The 24,564-nt window shown below is 33.6% G+C and overlaps 2 protein-coding genes across 2 annotated transcripts in view; both read right to left on the bottom strand.

Moving 5' to 3' along the window:
• The window catches only part of LOC134842367 (acetyl-coenzyme A synthetase 2-like, mitochondrial), a 31,780-nt gene extending 15,562 nt beyond the window's left edge, over positions 1-16,218 (bottom strand). Inside the window, exon 1 of the mRNA XM_063858666.1 lies at positions 15,017-16,218. Coding sequence (XP_063714736.1) covers positions 15,017-15,324 — 308 coding nt within the window. The 5' untranslated portion in view covers positions 15,325-16,218. The remainder of the gene's footprint in view (positions 1-15,016) is intronic.
• Positions 1-24,564, bottom strand: part of LOC134841183 (golgin subfamily A member 5-like) — a 164,072-nt gene that overhangs the window by 89,899 nt on the left and 49,609 nt on the right. The window lies entirely within an intron of this gene.

The raw sequence follows: 24,564 nt of genomic DNA, 5'->3' as shown, positions 1-24,564 counted from the left end.
TAATATAATAATTAAGTGTTTTCAGGCAGAAATTACACCAAAATTCACTAAAAAAACACCATTTAACATACAGATCCTTTTTCTTGTACGTCAAACATCGGATATGTCAAATATCCATTACAAGAAGCTGGTACCGTGCATACACCTGATATGTCAAACATTAAAAATCGTACTGCTTATCTGATTAATATTCAAATGTCCTGTTGGACATCAACAGTTTTCGACACATTCCTAACATACAAAAAACAGATCACTAATGGCCGAAAACTCGATCTATCAAAGGTACCGCGCAAACATCCGTTACGTCAAACGTCCTAAAAACAAAGTGTTGCAATTATCCGAAAAACAGCTTTAGTAGGGCAAGCCTCCTTCATTTTTCAACAAATGGGGCAAATATCCAATTTCTAATGTTCACTTAAAATATGCTGTATTGGCCGAATTAATAGTGACTGCCGCAATCAAGCGACTTGCTGCGAGCTTACCAACAGAGGGTACGACTCTATATGAAGGTTAGTGCCGGTTATAACTTTTCTTTTTCTGTAGTTGTGCAGACGGTTGAAACATAAGTCTCACAAATTAATCTCAGTGAACTGAATTGAGATAATAGATTGTTATCTAATTCTGACTTGACGTGATCTAAAAGTCTTGATCAAAATGTAAATCTAGCCGCTTTGCCCAAAACTACAAATAAGAAGATTGGAACCTTTGCAATGCAGCTCCAATCACGAATGCAAGAAATATGTTTTCATCAAAAATGCAGCGGTTTTGATAATCCAGTGAAAATATCAGTCAAAAAATTCTTTCAGCAGCCCTGGAAGTTATTATCAGGGTTGCATAAAAATCTGATGTTTATTCTCGATTGATTTAAATCCGGTTTTTATTATTTCACCTTGATTTTTTCGATTTTTATTGGAAACGTTTTTGTTTCAAGAATCAATTAATTTACGCAAAATTACTGATTCAGCATCCGAAAGAAATACACAAGTTACCCATATTTTTCTATTCCCAGTCAATTTCTGAGACTGGAATGGATAAATCCCGAAGTGCTGAAAATTTTTTCCAGTTAAAAGTATGCTATGAAGAGCGAATTACCTAACCAATGTAAATACTGCAAACTGGGTTGTATGTTTACCGCGGCACTCGACAGGATAACAAAAGGGTTGATTTTTTTTATTTTTATTCTACGACTAAAATCCGATTTAAATCATTGATTTCAATCAAGTTGATTTTAATCATGCAACCCTGGCTATTATACAAAAAAGATGTTGCTGTAATAGTGGCACAAGCCTCCACATTTGTAGAAAAAGAGCTCGAAAAATTTATTTGACTGTCTTGAAATCTAAAAATCTATCTAACCACAAAATGAGAACTGATTATATATTCGAGCGTGTGTTTACTACGCAAAATAAACAACCGCAAAGATCAATTCTAGTAAGAAGAGCTAGAAAATCATTTTATATTTTTAACGGACTGTAATCTTCAGATTTTAAGGTTTTTGTTTCCGCCTAACCTGCGTCAAAAAACGTTTTTTTTTCTAAGATGGTTTGAAAAATGCATATCAATTTAATTCCAACCAAGGATTTATCAAACACTAAGAATGGAGCATTTTTCCATTTTTAACTTTTGAAGCTTCACAATGCAGCTTTGATTTTGGAAATCATTGATGTCACACCTAACCCTTTCTTTGTTTTTGCAAATTATCACAAATATATATCCGAATCAATGGTCATATCCAAAATACATTGATCATAACATATTTGGATTTATTAATCCAGGTGTTAGATCAATTCATTATTCGTACCTTTAAAGTGAAAGCAGTTGAGGGGTGGATGATCATTAGTTCAATGTTAGAAAATTCACCTAATTCAAACAAAGTTTTTCTTACAGCGGTAGACAATTTTCACCCAAAAAATTGTAGAGGGACAAATTTTTACTTGGAAAATTGCGAGTTAAGCAGATTTTAATTGGTCCCATTCCTTAATACCCAATTCCAGCCATCGTGGAAATCTTTCCAATATCTTGATTCTTCTTGAAAATTTATCGCAGATAGGCAAGCAATCTGCATCTCATCCAGCGAAATTCAGTTTTTTAAAATCTTGGAATTATCTTCAAGTTCTTTTAAACTTAATCTTAAATTTATAGATTATTCGAGATCTTTGGAGACAATCAAAAAAGTTTTCCAAAAAATTGTTACAAAACTAATAGTGGAACCAGTTCTAAACCACTCCCAGATAACTATAATACCTCTAGACAACAACCACCTTATCGAACTATCGCGGAAGATCTCCAGATAGAAGAAATTTTCGAAACTTCTCACAAAAAAGATATAGTCGATCAAACAGTCAAAACAATCAATATCGAAGTAAATATTCAAGATCAAACTCAAACAGAAGTAACTACTCAAATTATAATAGAAAGTAGGTTCTTATTCAAACTCTCGAAGTAGATATTATTCAAACGACAGTTCCAGAAATTCCTCATATAACTGAAGCAGGAACTACTCAAACAATAGGAATAGACAATACTCAGATAATAGATCACGAAACTATTCAAACAACATATCAAACTATAAAAATTATCACAATAGATCACGTGACACTTCCAGGAGCCTAAACTCTAATTAAATAAATCGACAAAAAAATCAGTCACCACATAGGAGTCATACACAACATCAAAATTCAAAACAAAACTATAGAAGTAGTACACCTAAACATCAAAGACAAATCAACTAGGTACAATCAACTAAAGAAACTCAATCAGACCCTCCCGGTATTGATAACCCAGAAAATTCAGAAAACCAATTAAATCACAAAAATTGTGAATCCACAGATGATTAGAGCGAATCAGAAAATCCGCCTTCAATAAACATGCAGATTGAAAATGAATACGAAACACCAATTAAATCGAATTATTATCAAAACAATGAAATTTTTATAATTTTAAAAAATCAGATACACAAAACAAAACAGACTACACCGAACAAGAACCTAAAGGAAGTTCAAGTACGAACAATATAAATAAAAAATCACCATCTGAAGAAAAAATTTCGACAATCCCACTTCTCTTGGAATGTCCAAAAAGCAAAGAATTTTAATCACCAGACCTCGAAAATGATTTCTTAATATACTCAGGAGTAGAATCATATATTATAAATATTCCTCATGAAATTAAATACAATTTTTACATCCAAAATTGTTACCTTCAAAGACATCAAGCAGATTAGCACATGGATCAAGTTTAACAAACTTTAGAACAATTCAATTACTCCTCGTTCCCACTCGCACAATGGAACAAAAAAAAACTTTAAATAAACCTTTCAAACAAACATTTCATATCATAGATATAAAACACAATCGATGGAGTACCCTTTGTTACAAAATATATCCCCATTATGATTTCGCTTAATAGCAAATTACATAAAAAAGATAAATACACAAGATTAAAAACAAATCACTCACATTCTTTCAAAGATTAAATAAAAAACCTCCATTTTTCTCCAAATTTTACCCTATATACAATCAAGAACGCTTGAAACCATTAGCAAGATTTGTATATAACTTCTTAATAAGTCAATTCCATCAATACAACATAGCACAAAACAAACAACGACTATATAAGTCCGACCTTGAAATCAAACCAATTCAAAAAATTTTTCGAGTAACAATCTCATCAATCAAAATCACACATAATTTCTTTGCAGTTTCCCATATAAAATAACGTTACCCCTAGGACTTTTAGGATATTTTGAAACCAATGCAACAGTTTTTCCCACAAAAGAAACAGCATAAAGAGTAAATAACATCTTGAAATCAACAGTTCTCAATGAAGAGTTATCAATAAATAAAATAATTAGTGGTTCAAAACGAAAAACAGACTACTTAACAAAAAATACCTTACTTAAAACCAACAATTCAAATATCAAAAAAATACCACTGAACAACAGAAATTTCTTACAATGTTTAATTTTCAACACTCTCAAATTACGAAACAAGAAAATGAACAATTAGCAGAACTATTACTAAAACACCCAATGGCTCACTCTACATCTAAATTTGATGTTTGAAAAGTCTACCTCTAAAACCTGACGCAATTTTCAAAAAAGAACGAGCAAAAAAAAGTTCGAATTCGCTTATAAGATAAAGTCAATAGATTACTAGATATCTTTGAAAAATACGAAATAATTTCTCCAGTTAATAAAGAAGAGCAACCAAAAGGAAACACATTCATAAATCCCGTTTTTATCCTCGCTAAAAGAGATCATTTTAAAATCGTTCTAGATGCAGATACCTCAATTTTCTTATTGACGAATCTAGATGTAATTGGCCCATAGAACCAATTCTAGTAAATCTCGCAAAAATAAATGGACAATACTTTAGAACAGCTGCATGAACAGCGCATATAGTCAAATGCCACTAGGTGGACAATCATAACGCTTAACACAATTCGCTATTGGAAATAAACAATACAAACTTAATAGACTTTTCTATGGAATTTCCATAGGACCAGCAGCATTTTCAGCATTCATGAGTAAAACTTTTCGACCACTTATTCCCAGTAAAAATGTTACAACCTATGTGGACGATGTTTTCATGCCATCACAAACAAAAACACGAAATGTTTAAAGTATTGGAAAAAAACCACCAAATACTACTTAAGTAAAACATGAAAACAGTCCCAGCCAAATCACATTTCTTTTTTACTCGTATAAAATTCCTTGGACATATGATTGAAGGAAATACAATCAATCCATTAAAATCTCGCATGGAGGTAATCATAAAATTCTTGGAATGCTAAACTTTTAAAGTAAATACGTCTACAAAATGCAATTATGTTTAAGACCATTTTATAATAATCTTAGAAAACCAAATATTATTGAATGGACGACAGAACATCAAAAACGATTTGAAGAAATAAAAACACTCTCACTGATTAAATATCAAATACAATCCCAGATCCAGACCAACCATTTTATGCTATGTGCGACGCCTCCAATTTTCGAATCAGCGCAGCATTATTACAATCACACAAAGAAACAAACAAAATGAATCTTATCTCAGCAAAATCAAGACTTTTTACACATGCCGAACTTGGACTCTCTACACTTATGAGAGAATGTACAGCTATAATAAACACTATCATAAACAGAAAATGAAAATATTTTTCCACCAGCTACAGAAAAAATGAAACTGGAACTACTACTACAAAAAACAAACCTTGACCCAGTGATTAGACAACCTAATTCTTGGCCCAAAAATAAATCAAAACCCGTAAAAGCAGGTATTACAGTTCTCGGAAAGAAAACACATCTTGAATATTTCAGAAAATTCATCAACACATCCATAAATGAGAACACAGATATTTTTGAATACCAGAAATTTGAATTAAAGGTACCCTGTCTACCATTAAGTATGACACTCCTAGCATTTCACATTTCCAAATCCTTAAATACAAAAAAGGATATGCAGGATCAGAAAAAACGTACTCAAATAAATTGCAAAATTTTTAGTTTCCAAAAGCACCAATTTGGATTAAAGTATAATGTAACGATTGTATAACATGCCAGTTAAATAAACCATACCCACATCAGAAACAAATAGCAGAAAAACAAGACTTTAAAAGACAAAAATTAGAATTCAATCACAGAATTTCATTTGAGACAAAAGGACCGATATCACCCTCCTCAGAAGGAAACTCCTATATAATGGTTATATTTGATAAATTTACACACTATGTAGCACTCAACCCTCTACTTCATTGTAAGGCCTATTATACTTATATAACAATTAAAATTTGAATATTGGATAGCAAAATTTGAGTTACCAAAAATCCATGTCACCGATAATGGCACTGAATACATAAATAATGAAATCATCACATTATGCCATTTCTAACCTACTAAAGAATCAATTTGTTATAATTTACCGTTAGATACGCTCGATGAAGATCATTTTCATCGCCCGCAACTCTTAAAGTTAGCCTCCGGCACACATACCGAATGGATTTTAAATGGAGATAAAAACACAAAGAAATTTATCAAAAATAGCCAAAAAACTACTACAAAGACAGAGTATTCAATCACAAATTAATTCACGATTCACACCAGCTACAAACATAAAAATTGGAACGCACGTCTTAATACCAAACTTTGTAACACAAAAGGCAATCTCTAAAAAATTTCAACCAATCCGAGAAGGACCATTTCAGGTTATTGACAAACCCACTGATTTAACATACATACTTATAGATTCAGATAAAAAAGGAATCATTTCAACACAAAAACAATCTTTTACCATATAACCCAAAAGAACACGCTCTTCGCGACGTAACACAGTCATACTCCTTTACAGGACTAAAGGTTGTCCAAGACAACTCAGACGATAATCATCACCAAAAACATGATAAAATTGTTCAACACAATTTTTAGAACCAATAAATAAATAGAAATTAAAAATACCCAACCAAAATTTCATGAATTCAGCAATGAACAAATACCTCAAAAACAAAGGAAAAACAGAAAACAAGAAAAAAAATTATAACAGGAAACAAAAGAAAAATCTCAACAAAGACAGTCATCACGACTCCGAAGTCAACCACGGAAAGATTACAAAACTTTCATTCCACAATCTAAAATATTAAAGAAAGTTGATTTTCAAAAACCCTTTTCAATTTAAATAATCATTTTAAACAATTTGAATGTGATAAATTTTTCTTCTTTTTTCCATATTTCATGTTGACCTTCTTGAATAACTAGTTAGCCAATCAGAATTTTTTAAACATCAACCCATTCTGACACCACTTCATTAGCCGAAACTTAGCTCTTTTCAAACATATATGAAACTATAACTTAAGCCAGGTCAAAAATAAGCAACACGCTCATATTTGACAACTGAAAAAAAAATCTAATTGTAACAACCCTCCCCTTTCAACCAGTACAAAAATCAACAATATTGTCTCAACTCAAATTCCAAATTTCCCTCAAGGAAATATTTTAAATAAGCCTTAAGTTAAAATACAACATGATCAATTGGCCTAAAGTAGACACAACTCCTTTATCATCCAAAACAATAAAAGCACACTAGGAAGCTCATTACTTTACCCTCAGACTTCTCCTCACCAGAAATTGCCTATAGCCAAGCCACTTGTCAAAAATCAAAAAACAATCCGACCACATTCAATTTTTGACTCGGAAAATAAAAAATAGATTGACAAGACGAATCATTTCTCAAATGTTTCTCTCTCAATCAGTTCGACTCCTTAAGATAATGATTTCAACACTTTTTTCATTCATTTTTTTTTTTCAACTTAGTATTTTTTTTTATCATAGAAACTTTTGAAATATTTCTCCTCCTCCTCGTAATTTTTTGCAGTTTTTTCGTACTGTTTCATTCCCTCGCAGAAGCCTATCTCAACTTCTCATAAATCCTTGACCACCTCCTCAGGTACGATATTTCAGCAATTCTCTAAATGTTAAGACATTTGTTCATCAAGAAAGACATCTGCTTCTTTTAGCAATTTCTGTCACCTTTCTAGTTTCCCTTATTTTGACAAAACGTAAATGTATAAAAAAGGCAATAATCACCTTTGCACTAGCAACAACCCTCTTGACCATTTTCATAGAAGAATATTATGAGCAACATATATTTCTTTCATTAAAAAAATTATTTCAAATATTTCAAAATTGCTAATCAACAACCAACACAACAATCCCCACCGACTACGACATCCCAGGAACTTCCAACAACACCAATGTGTAGTCAAATAATCAACCCCAATCATCAACACGCATTTCAATTCAAGAAAATCCACATACTTTTGAAGAAATACACGAGTTACTATCAGAACCTTTAATACCTGTAGTTCGCCATGCACCTCTAAGCAAACCGCAATACGAACCAACATACAAAATCTATCTTTCTCTCCAATGAGACATTATTAGAACAAGACACCCTAGTCAAAACTAAGATCAAACATCTACAATAGACAACAAATCATCCATCCAAGACGAAAAAAAATTTTAAAACTCCCAAGAGTTCATTTTAATATACCCTCATCACCATCCCCAAATCCTCTGGACCTTTCCATTAAAACAATTCCAAAAACCCCACCACCATTACAACCAATTTCTCAACAAAACACTCCAAACATACCATCGGATTACTTAGGATCAACCCCTCACGTCCGAACAAATTCGTGAAAATCCCTTTAACCCCCCAACTTCAACACAATGTCTCGCACATAGTATGACACAAGCTTTCATTCAAGGTGAGTCAAACTTGGTAAGTAACCCTATTGATATCTCATCCGATACAACTTTGTCACTACCAGGAACCTTATCACTACCTTCAACCCCTTCAACAAAAAGTCAAACTCCAACTACCACATTTCCACTAAATTTACCTACAAACTTAGATGATAGATATAGAGAATTTTTAACCAACAACATGCCTGTACAATTAGATTGGAATACATTAACAATTAACCTATGGCCTCCATGATAAAAATTGAATAGCACACATCGGAATAAACAATCTTTCTGATTGTAAAGCAGACACAAAAAACAAAGGATATCAAGAAATAATAATTTTTGACCAGAAAGTCCAATTAGACAAAATACAAATAAAACACGAGAATTATAAGACGACGTCGTAATTTACCAAAAAATACTCTTATCTTCCAAAAACTACCAAGGTAATTGCAATCCCACCACAAGAAAAAACAGCTATGGTTTGGTTCCCTGAAGACACATGTACCAAATTTCAAGTTACAAGATTTCACGCAAAAATGATATAGTTTCATCAAAAATATTCAAGATTTAATCCCATGTTGGGGCTAGTTTTGAGAACATCTTTTTAATGGAAGCTACAATTAGTTGTTTAACATGGTTGTTTGCCAACTTGATATATCTGATTCGGACGTTATCTTTACCAGGCGCGGATTAACTTATTTCTTTAATGCACTCCAGCGTTTCCAGGTCTGTTGGGGTTTTATTTAGCGGAATGTTTTCATCGGTGAATAATTTTTATCTGATCTGTAAGTTCCCATTTGTGCTACCGTTTCCATTATTCCATTAACACTTTAGGTTAAACTTCATAACAATTTTCGAGATCTCTTTGAAGTGAGCTTTGAATTCTTCGGTTGTGAGTGTTGTTCCAATGTCCGGTTGCCTTCAATCACTCCATTAAAATCTCGCATAGAGGCAATCACAAAACTTCAAGCTCCATAAAAATATGAAAAAAATCCCAAAAAATTCTTGGAATGCTAAACTTTAAAGTAAATACGTCTACAAAATGCAATTATATTTAAGATCATTTTATAATAATCTCAGAAAACAAAATAACTTTGAATGGACGACAGAACATCAAAAACGATTTGAAGAAATAAAAACCCTCTCACTGATTAAATTTCAAATACAATCCGAGATCCAGACCAACCATTTTATGCTATGTGCGACACCTCCAATTTTGGAATCGGAGCAGCATTATTACAGTCACAAAAAGAAACAAACAAAATGAATCTTATCTATGAAATCATCATCACATTATGCCAATTTTACAACATTAAACATAAACCACGAACGTCTCATGCCCCATGGACTAATGGTTTAAACGAAGGCATGAACCGTTTACTACAGGAATACATCAGATGTATCATAAATGGAAATGATACAAAATACACCGACTGGTCAATAGACGTGAAATTATTCCCCTTAGCTTATATTTCACAGATAACAACGACCCTAGGACTATCACCCTATGAAGTTTTCGACCAAAAACCAGGGAAACCAATAATGTTTACAGCAAATTCCTCAAAAAATGCACAAGGCTATTGCCAACCTACTAAAGAATCAATTTGTTATAATTTACCGTTACATACGCTCGATGAAGACCATTTTCAAAACCCGCAACTCTTAAAATTAGCCGCCGGCACACAATCCGAATGGATTTAAGATAGAGATAAAAAACACAATGCAATTTATCAAAAAATAGCCAAAAAACTATTACAAAGACAGATTATTCAATAACAAATTAATTCACGATTCACAACTACAAACATAACAATCAGAACGGATGTCTTAATACCAAACTTTGTAACACAAAAAGGAATATCCAAAAGGAATATCCAAAAAAAGGAATATCCGACACTTTGCTCACTTCTAACATTTATGAAACTTTAACTTAAAAACCTCCAGGTCAAAAATAAGCAACACGCTTATATTTGACAATTAAAAAAAATCTAAATTTAACAAGCCTCCCCTATCAATCAGTACAAAATTTAACAATGTTGTCTCAACTCACACTACAAATTTCCCTCAAGGAAAAATATTAAATACGCCTAAAGTAAAAATACGACATGATCATTTGGCTTAAAGTAGACACAATTCCTATATCATCCAAAAAACAAAACCAGGAAGCTCATTCCTAGACCTTCAGACTTCCCTTCACCAGAAATTGCCTATAATAAACCAATTATCAAAAATCAAAAAACAATCGGACCACACTCAATTTTTTACTCATTTCGACACATTTTTGACACAAGACGAATCATTTCTCAAATGCTTCTCTCTCAACCAGTTCGACTCCTCAAGAATAAAATTTCAAACTTTTTTTTCCGATCAATCTTTTTTCAACTTAGTATATTTTTTATCATAGACGTCTTTGAAATATTTCTCTTAATCCTTGTTATTTTTTTGCAGTTTTTTCGTAATTTTTAATTTTCTCGCAAAAGCCTATCTCAATTTCTCAAAAATCCTTGACCATCTCCTCAGGTACAATATTTCAACAACTAACTAAATTTAAAGACATTTGTTCAATAAGAAAGACATCCTGCTTCTTTTAGTTATTATTGTCACCTTTCTAGTTTCCTTTTTTGTGACAATATAAAAGTGTATAAAAAATTTTCAAAAATCACCTTCGCACTAGCAACAATGCTCTTAATCATTTTCATAGAAGACAATTTTAAACAACATAGATTTTATACATAAAAAAACATTTGAAACATTTCAAAATTGTTAATCAACAACCTACACAATAACCCCCACCGACTACGACATCCCAGGAACTTCCAACAACACCAACGTCTAGTCAAAAAATCAACCCCAATCATCAACACGCATTTCAATTCAAGAAAATCCATACCTTTGAAGAAACACACGAGTTACTATCAGAACCTTTAATAACCGCATCTCGCCATGCACCTCTAAGCGAACCGCAATACGAGCCAACATACAATATCTATCCTTCTCTCCAACGAGACCTTGATAAAAACAAGACAACCTAGTCAAAACCAAAATCAAACATCTACAATAGATAGACAAATCATCCATCCAAGACGAAATAGAAATTGACAAATCATCCATCCAAGACGAATTAGAAATTATACAACTCCCAGACTTCATTTTATTATACCCTCATCACCATCCTCAAATTCTCTGGACCTTTCCATCAGTACAATTCCAAAAACCCTACCACCATTACAACCAATTTCACAAGAGAACATTCCAAACATACCAACGGATTATTTAGAATCAAACCCCCACATCCGAACGAATTCGTTAAAACCCTTTTAACCCCCCAAATTCAACACAACATCTCCTACATTGGATGACACAAGTTTACACTGAAGGTGAGCCAAACTTGGTAAATGACCCTTTTGATATCTCATCCAATACAACTTTGTGACTACCAGGAACTTTATCACTACCTTCAACCCCTTCAACAAAAAGTCAAACTCCAACTATAACATTTCCACTAAATTTCCCTACAAATTTAAATGATAGATATAGAGAACTTAACCAACAACATACCTCTGTGATTAGATTGGAATACATTAACGATTAACCTATGACCTCCATGATGAAAATTGGATACCAAAAATTGGAATAAACAACTCTTCTAATTGTAAAGCAGACACAAAAAACAAAAGATATCAAGAAATAATGTTTTTTGATTAGAAAAGTCAATTAGACAAAGTACAAATAACACGAGATTTAAAAGATGAAACCGTAATTTACCAAGGAATACTCTTACCTTGCAAAAATGATCAAGGTTATTGCGATCCCATCATATGAAAAAGCAACTATGGTTTGGTTCCCTGAGGACACATGTACCACATTTCAAGTTGCAAGAATTCACGCAAGAATGGTTAAATTTCATGAAAAAGATTCAAGATTTCACCCCATGTTGGGGCTAGTTCAGAGAACATCGTTTTAATTGTTTAACATGGTTGCATGACAACTTGATATATATGATTCGGACGTTATCTTTACCAGGCGCGCATTCACTTAAATCTTCAATGAACTCCAGCATTTCCAGGTCTGTTGGGGTTTGATTTAGCGGACTATTTTCACCGGTGAATAATTTTCATCTAATCTATGAAAACCCATTTGTTCTACCGTTTAGGGTGAACTTCATATCAATTTTCGAGACTTCTTTGAAGTGAGCTTTGAATTCTTCGGTTGTGAGGGTTGTACTTTAGGGTTGTACTTTAGGGTTGTACTTTAGGGTTGTACTTTAGGGTGACACTTTAGGGTAAACTTCATATCAATTTCCGAGACTTCTTTGAATTGAGCTTTGAATTCTTCGGTTTTGAGGGTTGTGCCAATGTCCGGTTGCCTATCTCCTTCTGCTAGTTGACAAAGTATTCTGTATACGGAGCTCATAACTCCCTTTATTTTGGCCTGTTGGTGTTCGTTTAAGATAGTATCCAACCACTCACGTTCCAATTCTGTGAGCTTCTTCAGTTTCACCCTTGCTTGTTCTAGGTAGTTTTTCGTTGCACATTATAAGGCCATTTAGACGGTCTCGCTTTAAGGATTCCTTGCTCCCCTCACAGCTGAACTTATGATTTCATAGAGATCGTACAGTTCATCTTGTAGACCTATTGTCCACGGATTTGCTGCTTGTCTAGTTTTCTTTCCACAGACCTTCAAAGTCTCATTTTTTAATGCTGTCGCTAATACACTCAATGAGATCTGATAAAGTTAATACCAATGGCGGTGGCTGTGGTTGAACCTTGTACCTCTCTTTCTAATTTTTGAGAAAGAGTTACCCATTAGAGATTATGTACTACGCACCAGCGGAGAAAGTCTCCTCCTGCTTCAGTTGATGGAGTCGTGAGACCACACCTACCATTTGTTTTACCAGTCATGTCCCTTCCAATGTGAGAATTATGATCCCCACCAATTTTGGAGTTCCAGTTAATTGATTTTGGAGTTCCAGTTAATTAATGTCTGTATTCTTCTATTCCATCAATTCCGTTACTCCACAGAAATTGGTACACAGACACAAGTTTCATACTGTGTGTTTTGACGGCGGTAGTACATTGCGAAAAGTTTTTCTATTCTACTGGCCTTCCTCTATCCAGAATTTGACAGCCTCACCCCTGAGTTTTACTCCACTGCACTGGCAGTGAATAATGACCGTTTAGTTTCCTATTTCTCCAAGCCACATTACTCCTTGCGTTTTCATGCTGCTTCTATTTCTTTCATGGTCCAAAACACCTTGCAGGTTCATGTGGTCATGACATTTTTTTGCATGTTCTCCATGTCAGGAAGGTGGAGTTTACCCCTCTCTTTACATCCTTTTTCTCTACTGGCTTAGCGGTGTTCCTCAGTGGTGAGCCTTAGTTTTCCTCTCCTGTTTTTGATTTGCCTATGTCAGAGCCTTTTGACTGGACTGCTTGCTTTGTGGGGTTTTCACGACAATTTCTGCCCCTCGTTTTTCACAATGCTGAATCCTGTCCGGGATGGAGACAGTGACTTTTGTTTCGGTCCTTTTTAATCGCGAGCTCGTTTGACACCTTCGGGTCCTGCGCGCGGACGACGTCTCCTGGTCACTGTGGGGCCAGGGAGTTGGTTCCGTCCTTTCTGTTGTCATTGTTCTGATTGTTTCTTTCGGCTCTTGCGCGGGGGTGACACAGGAATGATTACATCTCGTCTGTACCTGCTGAAGCTCTCTTTCAGGATAAAGCAGAGCAGAACTACTGCATTTTAAACACTCAAAAGCATATCTGTTGGTTTGAGAAAACTTTTGGTTATCTTTGCGGTATAGATCTCTGCATCCTATTCTTTGTTCACAAAAAACAAAAAACCCGACCACCTTCAAACCTGGGGAGGTTCTCGTCATAAATTAGTTGTAAGAGGTGCTCCGACTGGCTAGGTCTTTGCCACTGTTGGCCTCTGAGGAATTTAAATACTCGCCGTTCCTGGTTGGTACCACTCCGTTCCAGTGACCCTTGTGTCCTCGGCCGCACAGAGATGAATCGTGCGTTCCCGCTTTATACGCTGGGAGGGTACACACGAACAAGCTTTTTGGCTCTGTAAAGGACTTTCAATCGTCTTAGTCTATGACTTCTGAGAGCGTAGAAACCGAAAACCACCACAATGAAAGCGGCGTTATGTCGTCAAGCAGTGTTAGGTTTCTTGATTTGCTGTGTAAAAATGTTTAAAAAATGTTTTGAACGTGGCTCATTTTAGCAGCCTAACTTCAAAAACACAACAGTCTAAATTAGCGGAAAGACAAAGATTTAAGCGCACAATAAGACTCGTGTTGAATTGAGGCGCAGCGGAGCAAGGGGTCCCTAATCACCAATCGCGCGTTTGCTATCGCACTTTATAATTGTTGCGTCTGCTAAAAACCTGTCTGGTTACATCCATAGCACCACATCTTCCCTCCCCTCCCAAACTGCTTTGGGATGGTGGAGGATGTTAATTTGGTCCTTTTTCAAATAAGCAGCAGGGTTTTACCCAGAGCAGAAAAAAAACAAAGAATCAAAGTTTTGCCTTATTGCTAGAAATCGACTAAAGATCAAGTGATCGCATTTGTCTTAACCTAACCAATCCGATGTGATCAGTGTTTTCTCTGCATTTACACATTTGAATATTCCAAAATTGCAAAATAAAAAAGTTTTGGGCGGAATAAGAGAAAAAACGCCACATATGTAACTCAAAGTTCATTCTCACTCTCTGTTGTATTCGTATAGTCAGAATAATTTAAGGGCGTTCAAAAAATTTCCTAACCTGACTCGTCCATCTTTTTTGAAGTCACTTTCGTTCACGACACTGAATGGCTTGTGCCACGTCACTTTCTCTCGCGCCATCTGGGCCCAAAATTTGTCCGGTTCATCCCGCGCATACTTAACAACTTCTTCGTACCGGTTGTACACCGAATGTCTGTCCAAAGTCAAGGGGTTTGCTCTACTGTTTCTGGAATGCTGATTACTGGAACTGAATCGTTTGCATGTTATGGAGGAGCAACAACAGTTTTTTGGTACTTTGATATTAGGAGATGAAATAAAAGAAGAACGTATAAATGATCGGGACTTCATATTTCTGATAAAGTTTAAATAACTATTTTCTTTTTACAAAATGTATTAAAATTTATGTGATCGGAGAAATTTCAATTATATATGACTATAATCATTATATAACATATAATCATAATCAGTTCGAAGCGTGTTACATGGTAAATCAAGTTTTCGACTTTGGAATTCTGTTTTGTAGATCCAAGTGTTTCTTCGCGTCCAAGCTGCAAATCTCGAAGGTCAACTTGCGAGTTCTAGCGGTCAAAAGGTTTCGTAAAATGCATGTGCGAAACGTTATGTCTTTACGATCGAACTGCAGTACCTTCATGCAACGTTGTTCAGAATTTGTTCACAAAATACATGTATTAAATAACACAATCAAATTGTAACTGTATATGCAAACTGTTCTGTATGATCTGCAAAATTGACTAAATATTTTTATACTTTATACATGTGCAACGACCGTTAAAATTTAGCTCAGTTGAAAATGTGCCTCGATCTCAGGTTTATTTGAAAGTGCATATCTATGACAGCATAGGGGAGACCAATCGACTATCATAAAGCTCGGCAAGCATGAAAGTTTGGAAACTCGAAAATGTATCAACTAGCAGAATTCTGATAGTTTTTTTTCTGGAATACAACAATGAGAATCGAACGCCTGTATCAGGTCCAAGGAATAAGTCGGATCTTGCTAACGTTAACAATTTGCCCTTTCGCAATAGTGGGGCCAATTCGGAACAGGCATATAAGCATGTGTGTTAAATGGCATGCTGTTAAAGAATGCAGTAGGACATAATAGAATGTAGTTTAAAGATTCGATATTTCAAGTTTTGTTTACCCAAATTTACAATTTTTTATCAGCGCGTACGTTTCGCCGAATTTTCAATGAGGCAGTTTTACTTTTAACTTCCTAAAAAATTAATTGATTTTCGAACTTACTTGAAAATTTAAGCTAATATCGGCCCTGGGTTTCTGACAAAAATTGAATCATTTTTTGATTAACATTTTTTTGTTCATTTCATATAATTTAGGGGGGTGGTATAACCACCAAAAGACCCTCAAAATCAGACAGATCACAGAATAGAACGCTCATGAACCAAAAAGAATCGTAATGAGAAAACAAAAATGCGCAAGAACAACAAGACTGCCCCAATCGCGACTCAGCCCTGAATGTAACGACTGCCTTTAAAGTTCTATTTTTGCAATAAAAAATGGTAGAAATTGAGAAAAAAAATTGGCAAACATTTCAACTTTTTTGAGATTTGTTTTGAGAACCCCACACCACGCTTTGTAAATCACAAAGTGACAATTTTAGCATTTAGCAAAGTAAGAAATGGACAAAATCTTCAACTCAATTTGGAACAATGTCTAAGAAATTGTTCGAAATTATATATCCGTTACGCGTTGATTGCTCTATGAAATGTTAAATATCCGTTACGCGTTGATTGCTCAAGTATATCGCGCGTTTATTATGCCACGTCAGCCAAATTGTCAACCTAAAAATCCATTGAACCTTCCAAAAAATAATTATCAGTCAAATTCTTTTCCAGTTTGAGCTCAAAACAACAATATCTTTTCGATATTTAAAAAAACATCAAAGTCACGAAACAAAAATTTGTCTGGAGAAAAAAGTTTTTGTCACTTTCTTTGAAATACGAATTAATTAATCCTGATTTGTTTCGTTCATCCACTTTCTTATCTTAATTTTGCTTGACTGATGACGTATCTTTTTTATGACTTCATTAAATTTTGACAGGCACTCGATTTTTTTTCAGACAATTTTTTTAGCGCACCACCGCAACACGCTATGTTAAATATATAACATTGTATTTAGCGTCTAGCAACTCTTAAATAATTCCAAACAGACTGCTCAAATCGTGGCTCACGCATTGAAAAAACAAACTATATTGCGTTTTTCAAACCGCTTAAATTTTACGAACAAAGACTGTTAGTACATCAGAGCAAATCCCGAGGTGTTACGACTGCGCCTTATGGGGAATTGAGTAATTTCTAGTAAAAAAAAATAAAAACCATATTTTCTAGACATAATCAAACATCAAGTAGGAACTTTTGAGGTGTACGAAAATAAATACGACCCATTTGCTGGCATCAAATTAATTTGGAACAGTTTTGTAGGGGAAGGAAATTGCCACGCGTGAAAATTGTGGGTTTAGATTTTAGCACTATAATTATCAAACTGCGCATAAGTTAGTGAGAGCATGGCCAAAATGACAATTCTCAAGCCCTTAGATTTTCACGAAAAAAAAGAATTTTTTGCACATTAACTCAAGGAGTCAAACTGTTCGATGGAGTAAAAACATTTTTTGGTTAAAAATACTAATTCGATAGCTAATAATTGTCTGAAAGAAAAATACTGCCACATACATAAATGTTAATAACTTTTTCAAAGGTTGGAACAAAAACATCAACAGTAAAATTAAAAATGTTAAAATTGAGCTGACGTGTAATGGTTTCAATCAAACGTTGATTGTCGCTCAAATTGCTTAATCTGTCAGAAAACTTTAATTTATATGTTTTTTTTGTTGAAAAATTTTATCTTTGACAAACTTTGAATTTTGGGCTGAGATTTTTTATGATAGTCTGTAACATAAAACTTTAGTTGCCGCGCCCCTGTTCCCATTACCAATTGCTCCCTTTAAGACTATTTTTTACCAACAATTTCTAATGACGACCTTGATTTTATTGCATATTTTGAAGAAAAGGCGCATAATTAAAAAAATTGTGGTTAAAATTTTCAAAAGGTCTTAGCAGTCTTTTCCACATAAAAAACATTCTTTTTATCAGAAAATTTCTGTACATTCAGCTGGACTGAAACTTTCAATCTCAGTGCTTTTAATAAATTGAATTTTGAAAAAAAAAAATTTCATAGAGTTTTCAAAAGGTGTTTTTGAAATTGTCATTGAGAATATCGGATTTTGAAATTGAAATTGATTCCACGAGAGACAGCTTTTCCGGAGGCAGTTTTTTGAAAACAAAAAATTAGAATTTTTGTTGACCTTTTTTATTCGACGTTTTGAGAACTTTTAAATTTTAGTTGACAAAATAAAAATGCTCTTTTCGGCGCAACCCCCCTCAAACTTAGTTATACTGGCGCGAAAGGCGCTGTTAGAAAATCTTGATTTTGGCCAGCCAAAAATGAATCTCGTAAAGTTATATCAAAGGGATACCTTTTGAAAATTCTGGCGGTCGGCCAAATTGAAGGGGTTGCATCCCCTGCCACGCCCTCGGCACACTATTGAAAATTGAGTTGAAATTTAGAAATTCACGCTATTGAAAATTGAGTTGAAACTTGGAAATTTTAGCTTTGGGGTTGCGGTTGGCTGCGGACTGCGTGTGTCAACCTTTTGCGATGCAAACCGACTCTAAATGTTGTATAAGTTGTCTTTTGTTGCGATTTGTCGAAAAACGTATTGACAAATTGCAACAAAATGCCAATTTAATTGAGCATATATTTTTTGAAAAAAAAAACCTTACAGTCTATTTAGGTCTGCTTATATGATTGCCAATAGACATTCTTCCTACTGCAGCTCAAATAAGAAATGAAAGAGCTTTAAATTTAAAATAAGGATAAATTTTTGTGTGATACGATAATCTTGTGATAGACTTTTGTGTGATACGCTAATCTTGTGTTAATGTGGAAAACACATGTCAAAAAAGGGCAGTTATACGCAAAATAAAGAAACTAGAAGCTACAGAAGTTAAAATTCCCATGTAAGTGGTGAAAGATGCAATTAAGTAAACTAAGAAAAGCAAAGCGCTCGGACCTTAACATACTTCCATTCGACCTTCCTATTCATTCTAATAATTAATTGATCGTAATAATTTTTTAAGTTCTGTTGAAGTTTTTTTTGACCCGGCTGAAAGATTGGATAACATTTTTACAGGATATCCATTCTTAAGAATCTGTTTACCCATTCAAATGATGTGAAAAAATTAACAAAAATATAAATTTGAAACCGCAGTAGAATTTTTAAAGCAATCTGGTGAGATCTCTAAAGATCATTGAGCTGTTCTAACACTGTTAGACAAACTGCTTTGTTAGATTCGATATCGTGAAAAACAAATTGAAATATATAGCGGTTTTGAAATCTTGTAGTAATTTTAAAAAATCATTCCTTTTCCAATTCGACGATGTTTTTATAAGTTATAGTTTTGTTTGCTCCGTAAATATTGAAGGCTCTAACCTTTCAATTCAGGGGCGGATCTCGGATTTTTTCGAGGGGGAGGTGGGGGGTTCTTTTGAAAAATTTTAGGGTCGGTCGGCAAAAAATGGATTTCTTAAAAAGTACCAAAGGGGGGACCGAATCCCTGAGTGGAAGGGGCGTACGCCCCCCCCCCCCCCTAAATCCGCCCCTGTTTCAATTCATGAAATTTTCAAAAAAAAAAAAAAAACGGTTAAACTTGGAAACATACGGTGGAAAGTAAATGAATTGTTTTCGCAAACTTTTGGTTCCAATTGTGGTGCGGTTTTTTGCGACCTTGCCTTTCAAAACGAGCAGTTTTTAATTTAAATTTTTGGGTTTTGATGATGGTTTAGATAATTTGGAGACAAAAATTCACTGTTATGTTCGCTAATAAATGTGCAATATTTCTTTTTCGGAATCTTCGGTAAATTTAAGCTTTTAGAACTTTTTTGATGAAGCTTCACACGGCAAAAAAATGTTATTTGTAAAATGTTACATATGTAATCTGGAAATTGTTTGATTTCTCAACTTTTTGTCTTTTCTTCTTTGTTTTTTTCTGCAAAGATATACGGCCTGCAGTTTCATTGTAAAAATTACATGCATGTTTCAATTTTTCTGAACCGAAAACCCAAATGATTAGTATACAACGAGTTTTTCCAGAGGTCTATCATGTATCAGTCTTCGGTTCAAAAAGTTTCAAAATTGTCTGTAGGTAATTTTTTTCGAATTCATGAGAACTTCCGATTTCAAAATGAAACTCCATTTTAGCATAGCCAATTATGTTAACTGTTTCGGTTCTCCTATTTTCTGGGCTGCATTTTTTTGGATGTTGACTAATTTCAAATACTATCTGGGATTGTCCTGAGAATTCGGCTCCGATGGTGTTTGATTTTTCTTTGGAAGCAAATTTTGTCGAATTATTCAAAAAAAATTTCAGATTCTACTATGACTCTTGTCACTACGTTCATTTCAACATTGATGAAAAATCAATAAAAAATTTACATTTATTTCAGATTTCAAATTTTCAGAGAAAAGAGTCACTCTCAAATTGAACAATGATCTTATTATAAAAAAAGTTTTGAAGAAAATTCTGTTGAAATTATTGCCTATGGTGTTTTTTTTTCAGCCATTTTTTCAATTTTCAAGCCAAGCAGTTTCGACGAAAATTTGTTATACCATCTGAAAGATTATGTTGCCTGAAGCTCGAATATGAATAAAAACTCACCTGTGATCTTTTTTTTGTAATTTTAAAGGTGTTCGCAATAATCATAAGAAAATTGCTAACTTGGTCGAACAATAAATCTAGGTTATTTTGCTTTCGGTTATTAATTTTTTAACTTTTCTAAAGGGGCCTTTGGCGCCAACACTTACTGATTGTAGTACACGAAAAGGAAGTACACGGGCAGGTAGTACAAAAAATTGTTTTAATTGTTTATTTAAGGTCAGAGTGGACTCTTTTCCACTTCAAAATGTCAACCCTTTGTATTGTAGTCCGATTTTGGTAAATCTTTCAAAATTGGATTCCTTAAAAATATCCAATTTTTTGTACGCACTATTTTGTCGGATATCGAAAACAAAGATTGTTGCTATACAGGATGACCGGTTAAAAACCCTGCTTTGAAAAACAGACAAAAAGCTATAAGCACCTGGTCCTTTTGCAACCTAACCAAAAATTCAGCGAAATAGAAAACCTGCAAATAAAAGATTGAATGAAAAAAGGCTATTTAATAAGTAAAGAAACACAGAAAACAAAAATGCTGCAGTTCCCAAAGACCGGAAGATAAAACAGATATCCGATGAAACAAAGTCTGCGAAGATTAGTATTAGACAAAAGTACTTTGAAGAATTTTCGCATGGAAGTTGGACCAGCCCAAAATCATCATACTTTTTTCCCATTCTCATTTCCACTCACTCAGTCAAAGTAACACTTTCCGGGATTCTTTTTTTTCTTTCTTTTTGCTTCGTTGTTTTCATAAAAATAATAAGGTAATGTTTTAGAGTTTTTGCACGTTCTGGAAACACTTTGAAAGACATTAGCTGAACAAATCAATCAGCAGTCTTGACGCGGACAACAGGCAAAAAATTATTTAGTTTAAATGTAAAAACTAGCTATTGACCCCGTCTCTGTTGGTACTAAACAAAGTATTTCATTAAAATTTTACATCAGTCAATTTTAACTATCCATTAAACAAATTCATACTTTTTTCTAACGGTTGATTATACTATAAATTTTGTCAAAAAAGTTCATGCTCTTAAGTGAGACTTGTAGCTTAAACTAGGTTACTAAGCAATCAACCAGCACGAAGCGCCTAGTAAAACTGGTGCGACCGCAGCAGAGAACTACTTCTAATGAAACACGTTGTTCCAACAAACTCGAAACAGCTTTTAAATTCGAAAACTTCTTGGTGATAGGATCTATGAGTATTTGTGTTCGTTACTTACTTGTGAGAAAATGGGTTTCTTTCCTCAGAATCACAAAAATTGTTTTCTACTTGAGAGACATTCCTGGAAGGGCTCAGGCGAAAAGTATCCCTACGCTAACACACGTCCACGATATTCCTCTATCTCGAGGAAATATTATACAGCTTTCTGACTGACATTAGCTCATGAAACAATCGATAACTATTATTACAAAAATATTTATATTTTTTCTGAAGGAATTGTTCTCTGCCTACGTAGGCCAGTAGAATATACTTTTTTTGTCTTGTAACTCATTCAACCCGACAAATAGGTGCCAAAATTTTAAGTTGAACTTAGCATCATTATTTTTTTAAATCTAAAGTGCTCCAAAATTTTTTAAATTATCTTACTTTTTTTTGAAAGGGATTAAGAGGTCCTATATATAATCGAAGAGTACCCTTAATTGTATGATACATGGATTCCTTCATCACATATTTACCCAACCTTTCTCTTCTGCCGTGATATATCCAAACCCTTCATCATTTGTCCAGGGTGAGCATCGAATTTCGATAAAGTTTGTTTAAATCAATCTACCCTAACATAAATTCAAATTAAGTCAATCATTAGTAACGATAAATCATTGTTTTTATTATAAATTTTGTTATACAGCAAATGATGATCAAAATAACACATTAAAAATATACAATAACGTCAACCACATAGCACCAAACACCAAATTTTAGTTTCAGACTCAAAGTATTAGGTTTCAGTCTAGGTTTCAGTTATAAGTTCAAACATTTCAGAAAAATAGGATAGTTTTCGGTCAAATAAATAAGTTTTTGCTAATGGATTTAGATAAAACAGTAAACGGCAACTAGTGAACTCAAACCTAGGTTCCATGAGCAAAACATTTTGTATTAAATGGTAAGATGTTGGTATTTTTAGGTTTCAGAACACAAAAATTGAACTTTTGATCAAATATTGATCTCCGAACGCCGAATTATGACTTTTAAGAGAAAACAAACGGTGGTACAATCCAAGTAACTAATTTTAAAACTTGATTCCTTGAGGTTGAAACTATTTTTGGTTTCAGACACATAAACTTTGCGTTTTACGTCTAAATTTTGAAAAATATATGTAAAATTAGAAGTCCTCAATTCCTTCACAATTCTTTTTATTCAAAAAACTTCCAAATGGTGTTAGTTTGAGCTTTCAAACTTACAGTTTCAGCCCATTAAAACTAGGTTTTTGGTCTTAAAAATGTATCGTTTCGGCAGTTTTTGCTTATATATTAGAAGTCCCAATCTCAATGTTTAGTTTCAACACTCTAAATTTTAGTAAACATACTATAGTTTCAGTTACAGAAATCATAGTTTCAGCCCCAGAAACTTAGGCTTTTTTGAGCAAATTTTTTGTTTTTAAGTTATAATTTAGTTTATAAGTCTACATTACACTAGACCAGCTATCAATTTTTTCTGTTTACGAACAGAGTTTGAGTGAGCTTGAGGTTTTTGGTTTCAGATTTCAAAAACTAGCTTTAAGGCATCAAAAGAATACTTTTTCTTTTTTTTGCTGGATAAATTATAGATTATGTTTACTAAAGCCAATCGACAGCTTTCATGAAAAAATCTAACCTCAGCAGCTATAATTTCAAGTTTCAGAACTATAATTTCAGTCTAAAAAAATTAAATTTATAACAAAAAATTGGGTTTTTAAGCCAGTAACTTGTAGAAATGTAGAAAACAATTCATTTGTGATCTTTTTTGATAAAAAAATTGTTGGTTTGCAATAATCGTAGAAATTGCTAATTTGGCCGATAAATCTGAGTTTTTTTGATTTCAGGTGTTTATAGTTGGACGACTATCAAATTAGACAATACTAAGAAATGCAGTTTAAACAATTACTATTTGTTACAAAGCTGACGCTTTTGCATATGATGAAGTCACACTGATACAAAAAGTGAAGAAACAGCTCAAAAATTTTTTTTAAAATAGATTATACAAAAATAGTTCAATTATTACTATAATATTTTGAAATCAATATACTACACAACGCTTTGTAAAAAATGGAAATGATAGACAGAATGTTCGACTGCTGTTAAGAATTGCATGGGTTTAATGTCTTTATATCAAGATTGTCTTCAAAAATTTTGAGCCCGATAGTTTTCCAACATGAAATTAGGTTCGTTGTGACTCATCGGATGTCTTAATTAAGTAAATTAGTTCCAAGAGACTGATGACATATTATCAAAAAAAATGGCAATCTATGTTCTCATAACTGAACGCACGCATGTTTTTGTAAGGTTCTAACCAACGTCCGGTCCCTTCAGGGTGACCAATTGTTTGAGAGAGAAATAGTGACTATGACTGTGTTTGCCAGGGTGACCAAATTTCAAAAATAGTGACTGTAAATAGTGATAAATAGTTTTGATAATATTTTGAATTTTTTGAAACTCACACTTGTAAGTTTCTCAATTTTGGCCGAATTCTACGGCAAATCTCTTTGTTGATTGCTTTTTATCTGAAACCTGCTTTTCAGTTTCAGATTTTGATCACTAAATCTGGATAAATTAAATTAGCGCAGTATATCTACAATGTTTATCTTACAGCCCTCTCTGTAACTTTTTTCGGGTCATTTGCACTTAACGGCCCAAAATCAA

This window comes from Symsagittifera roscoffensis, chromosome 3 (assembly GCF_963678635.1).
Source record: "Symsagittifera roscoffensis chromosome 3, txSymRosc1.1, whole genome shotgun sequence".
In the NCBI taxonomy this organism is placed as follows: Eukaryota; Metazoa; Xenacoelomorpha; order Acoela; family Convolutidae; genus Symsagittifera; species Symsagittifera roscoffensis.
The sequence above is the reverse complement of the archived record's forward strand: the minus strand, read 5'-3'. Positions and strand labels throughout refer to the sequence as shown.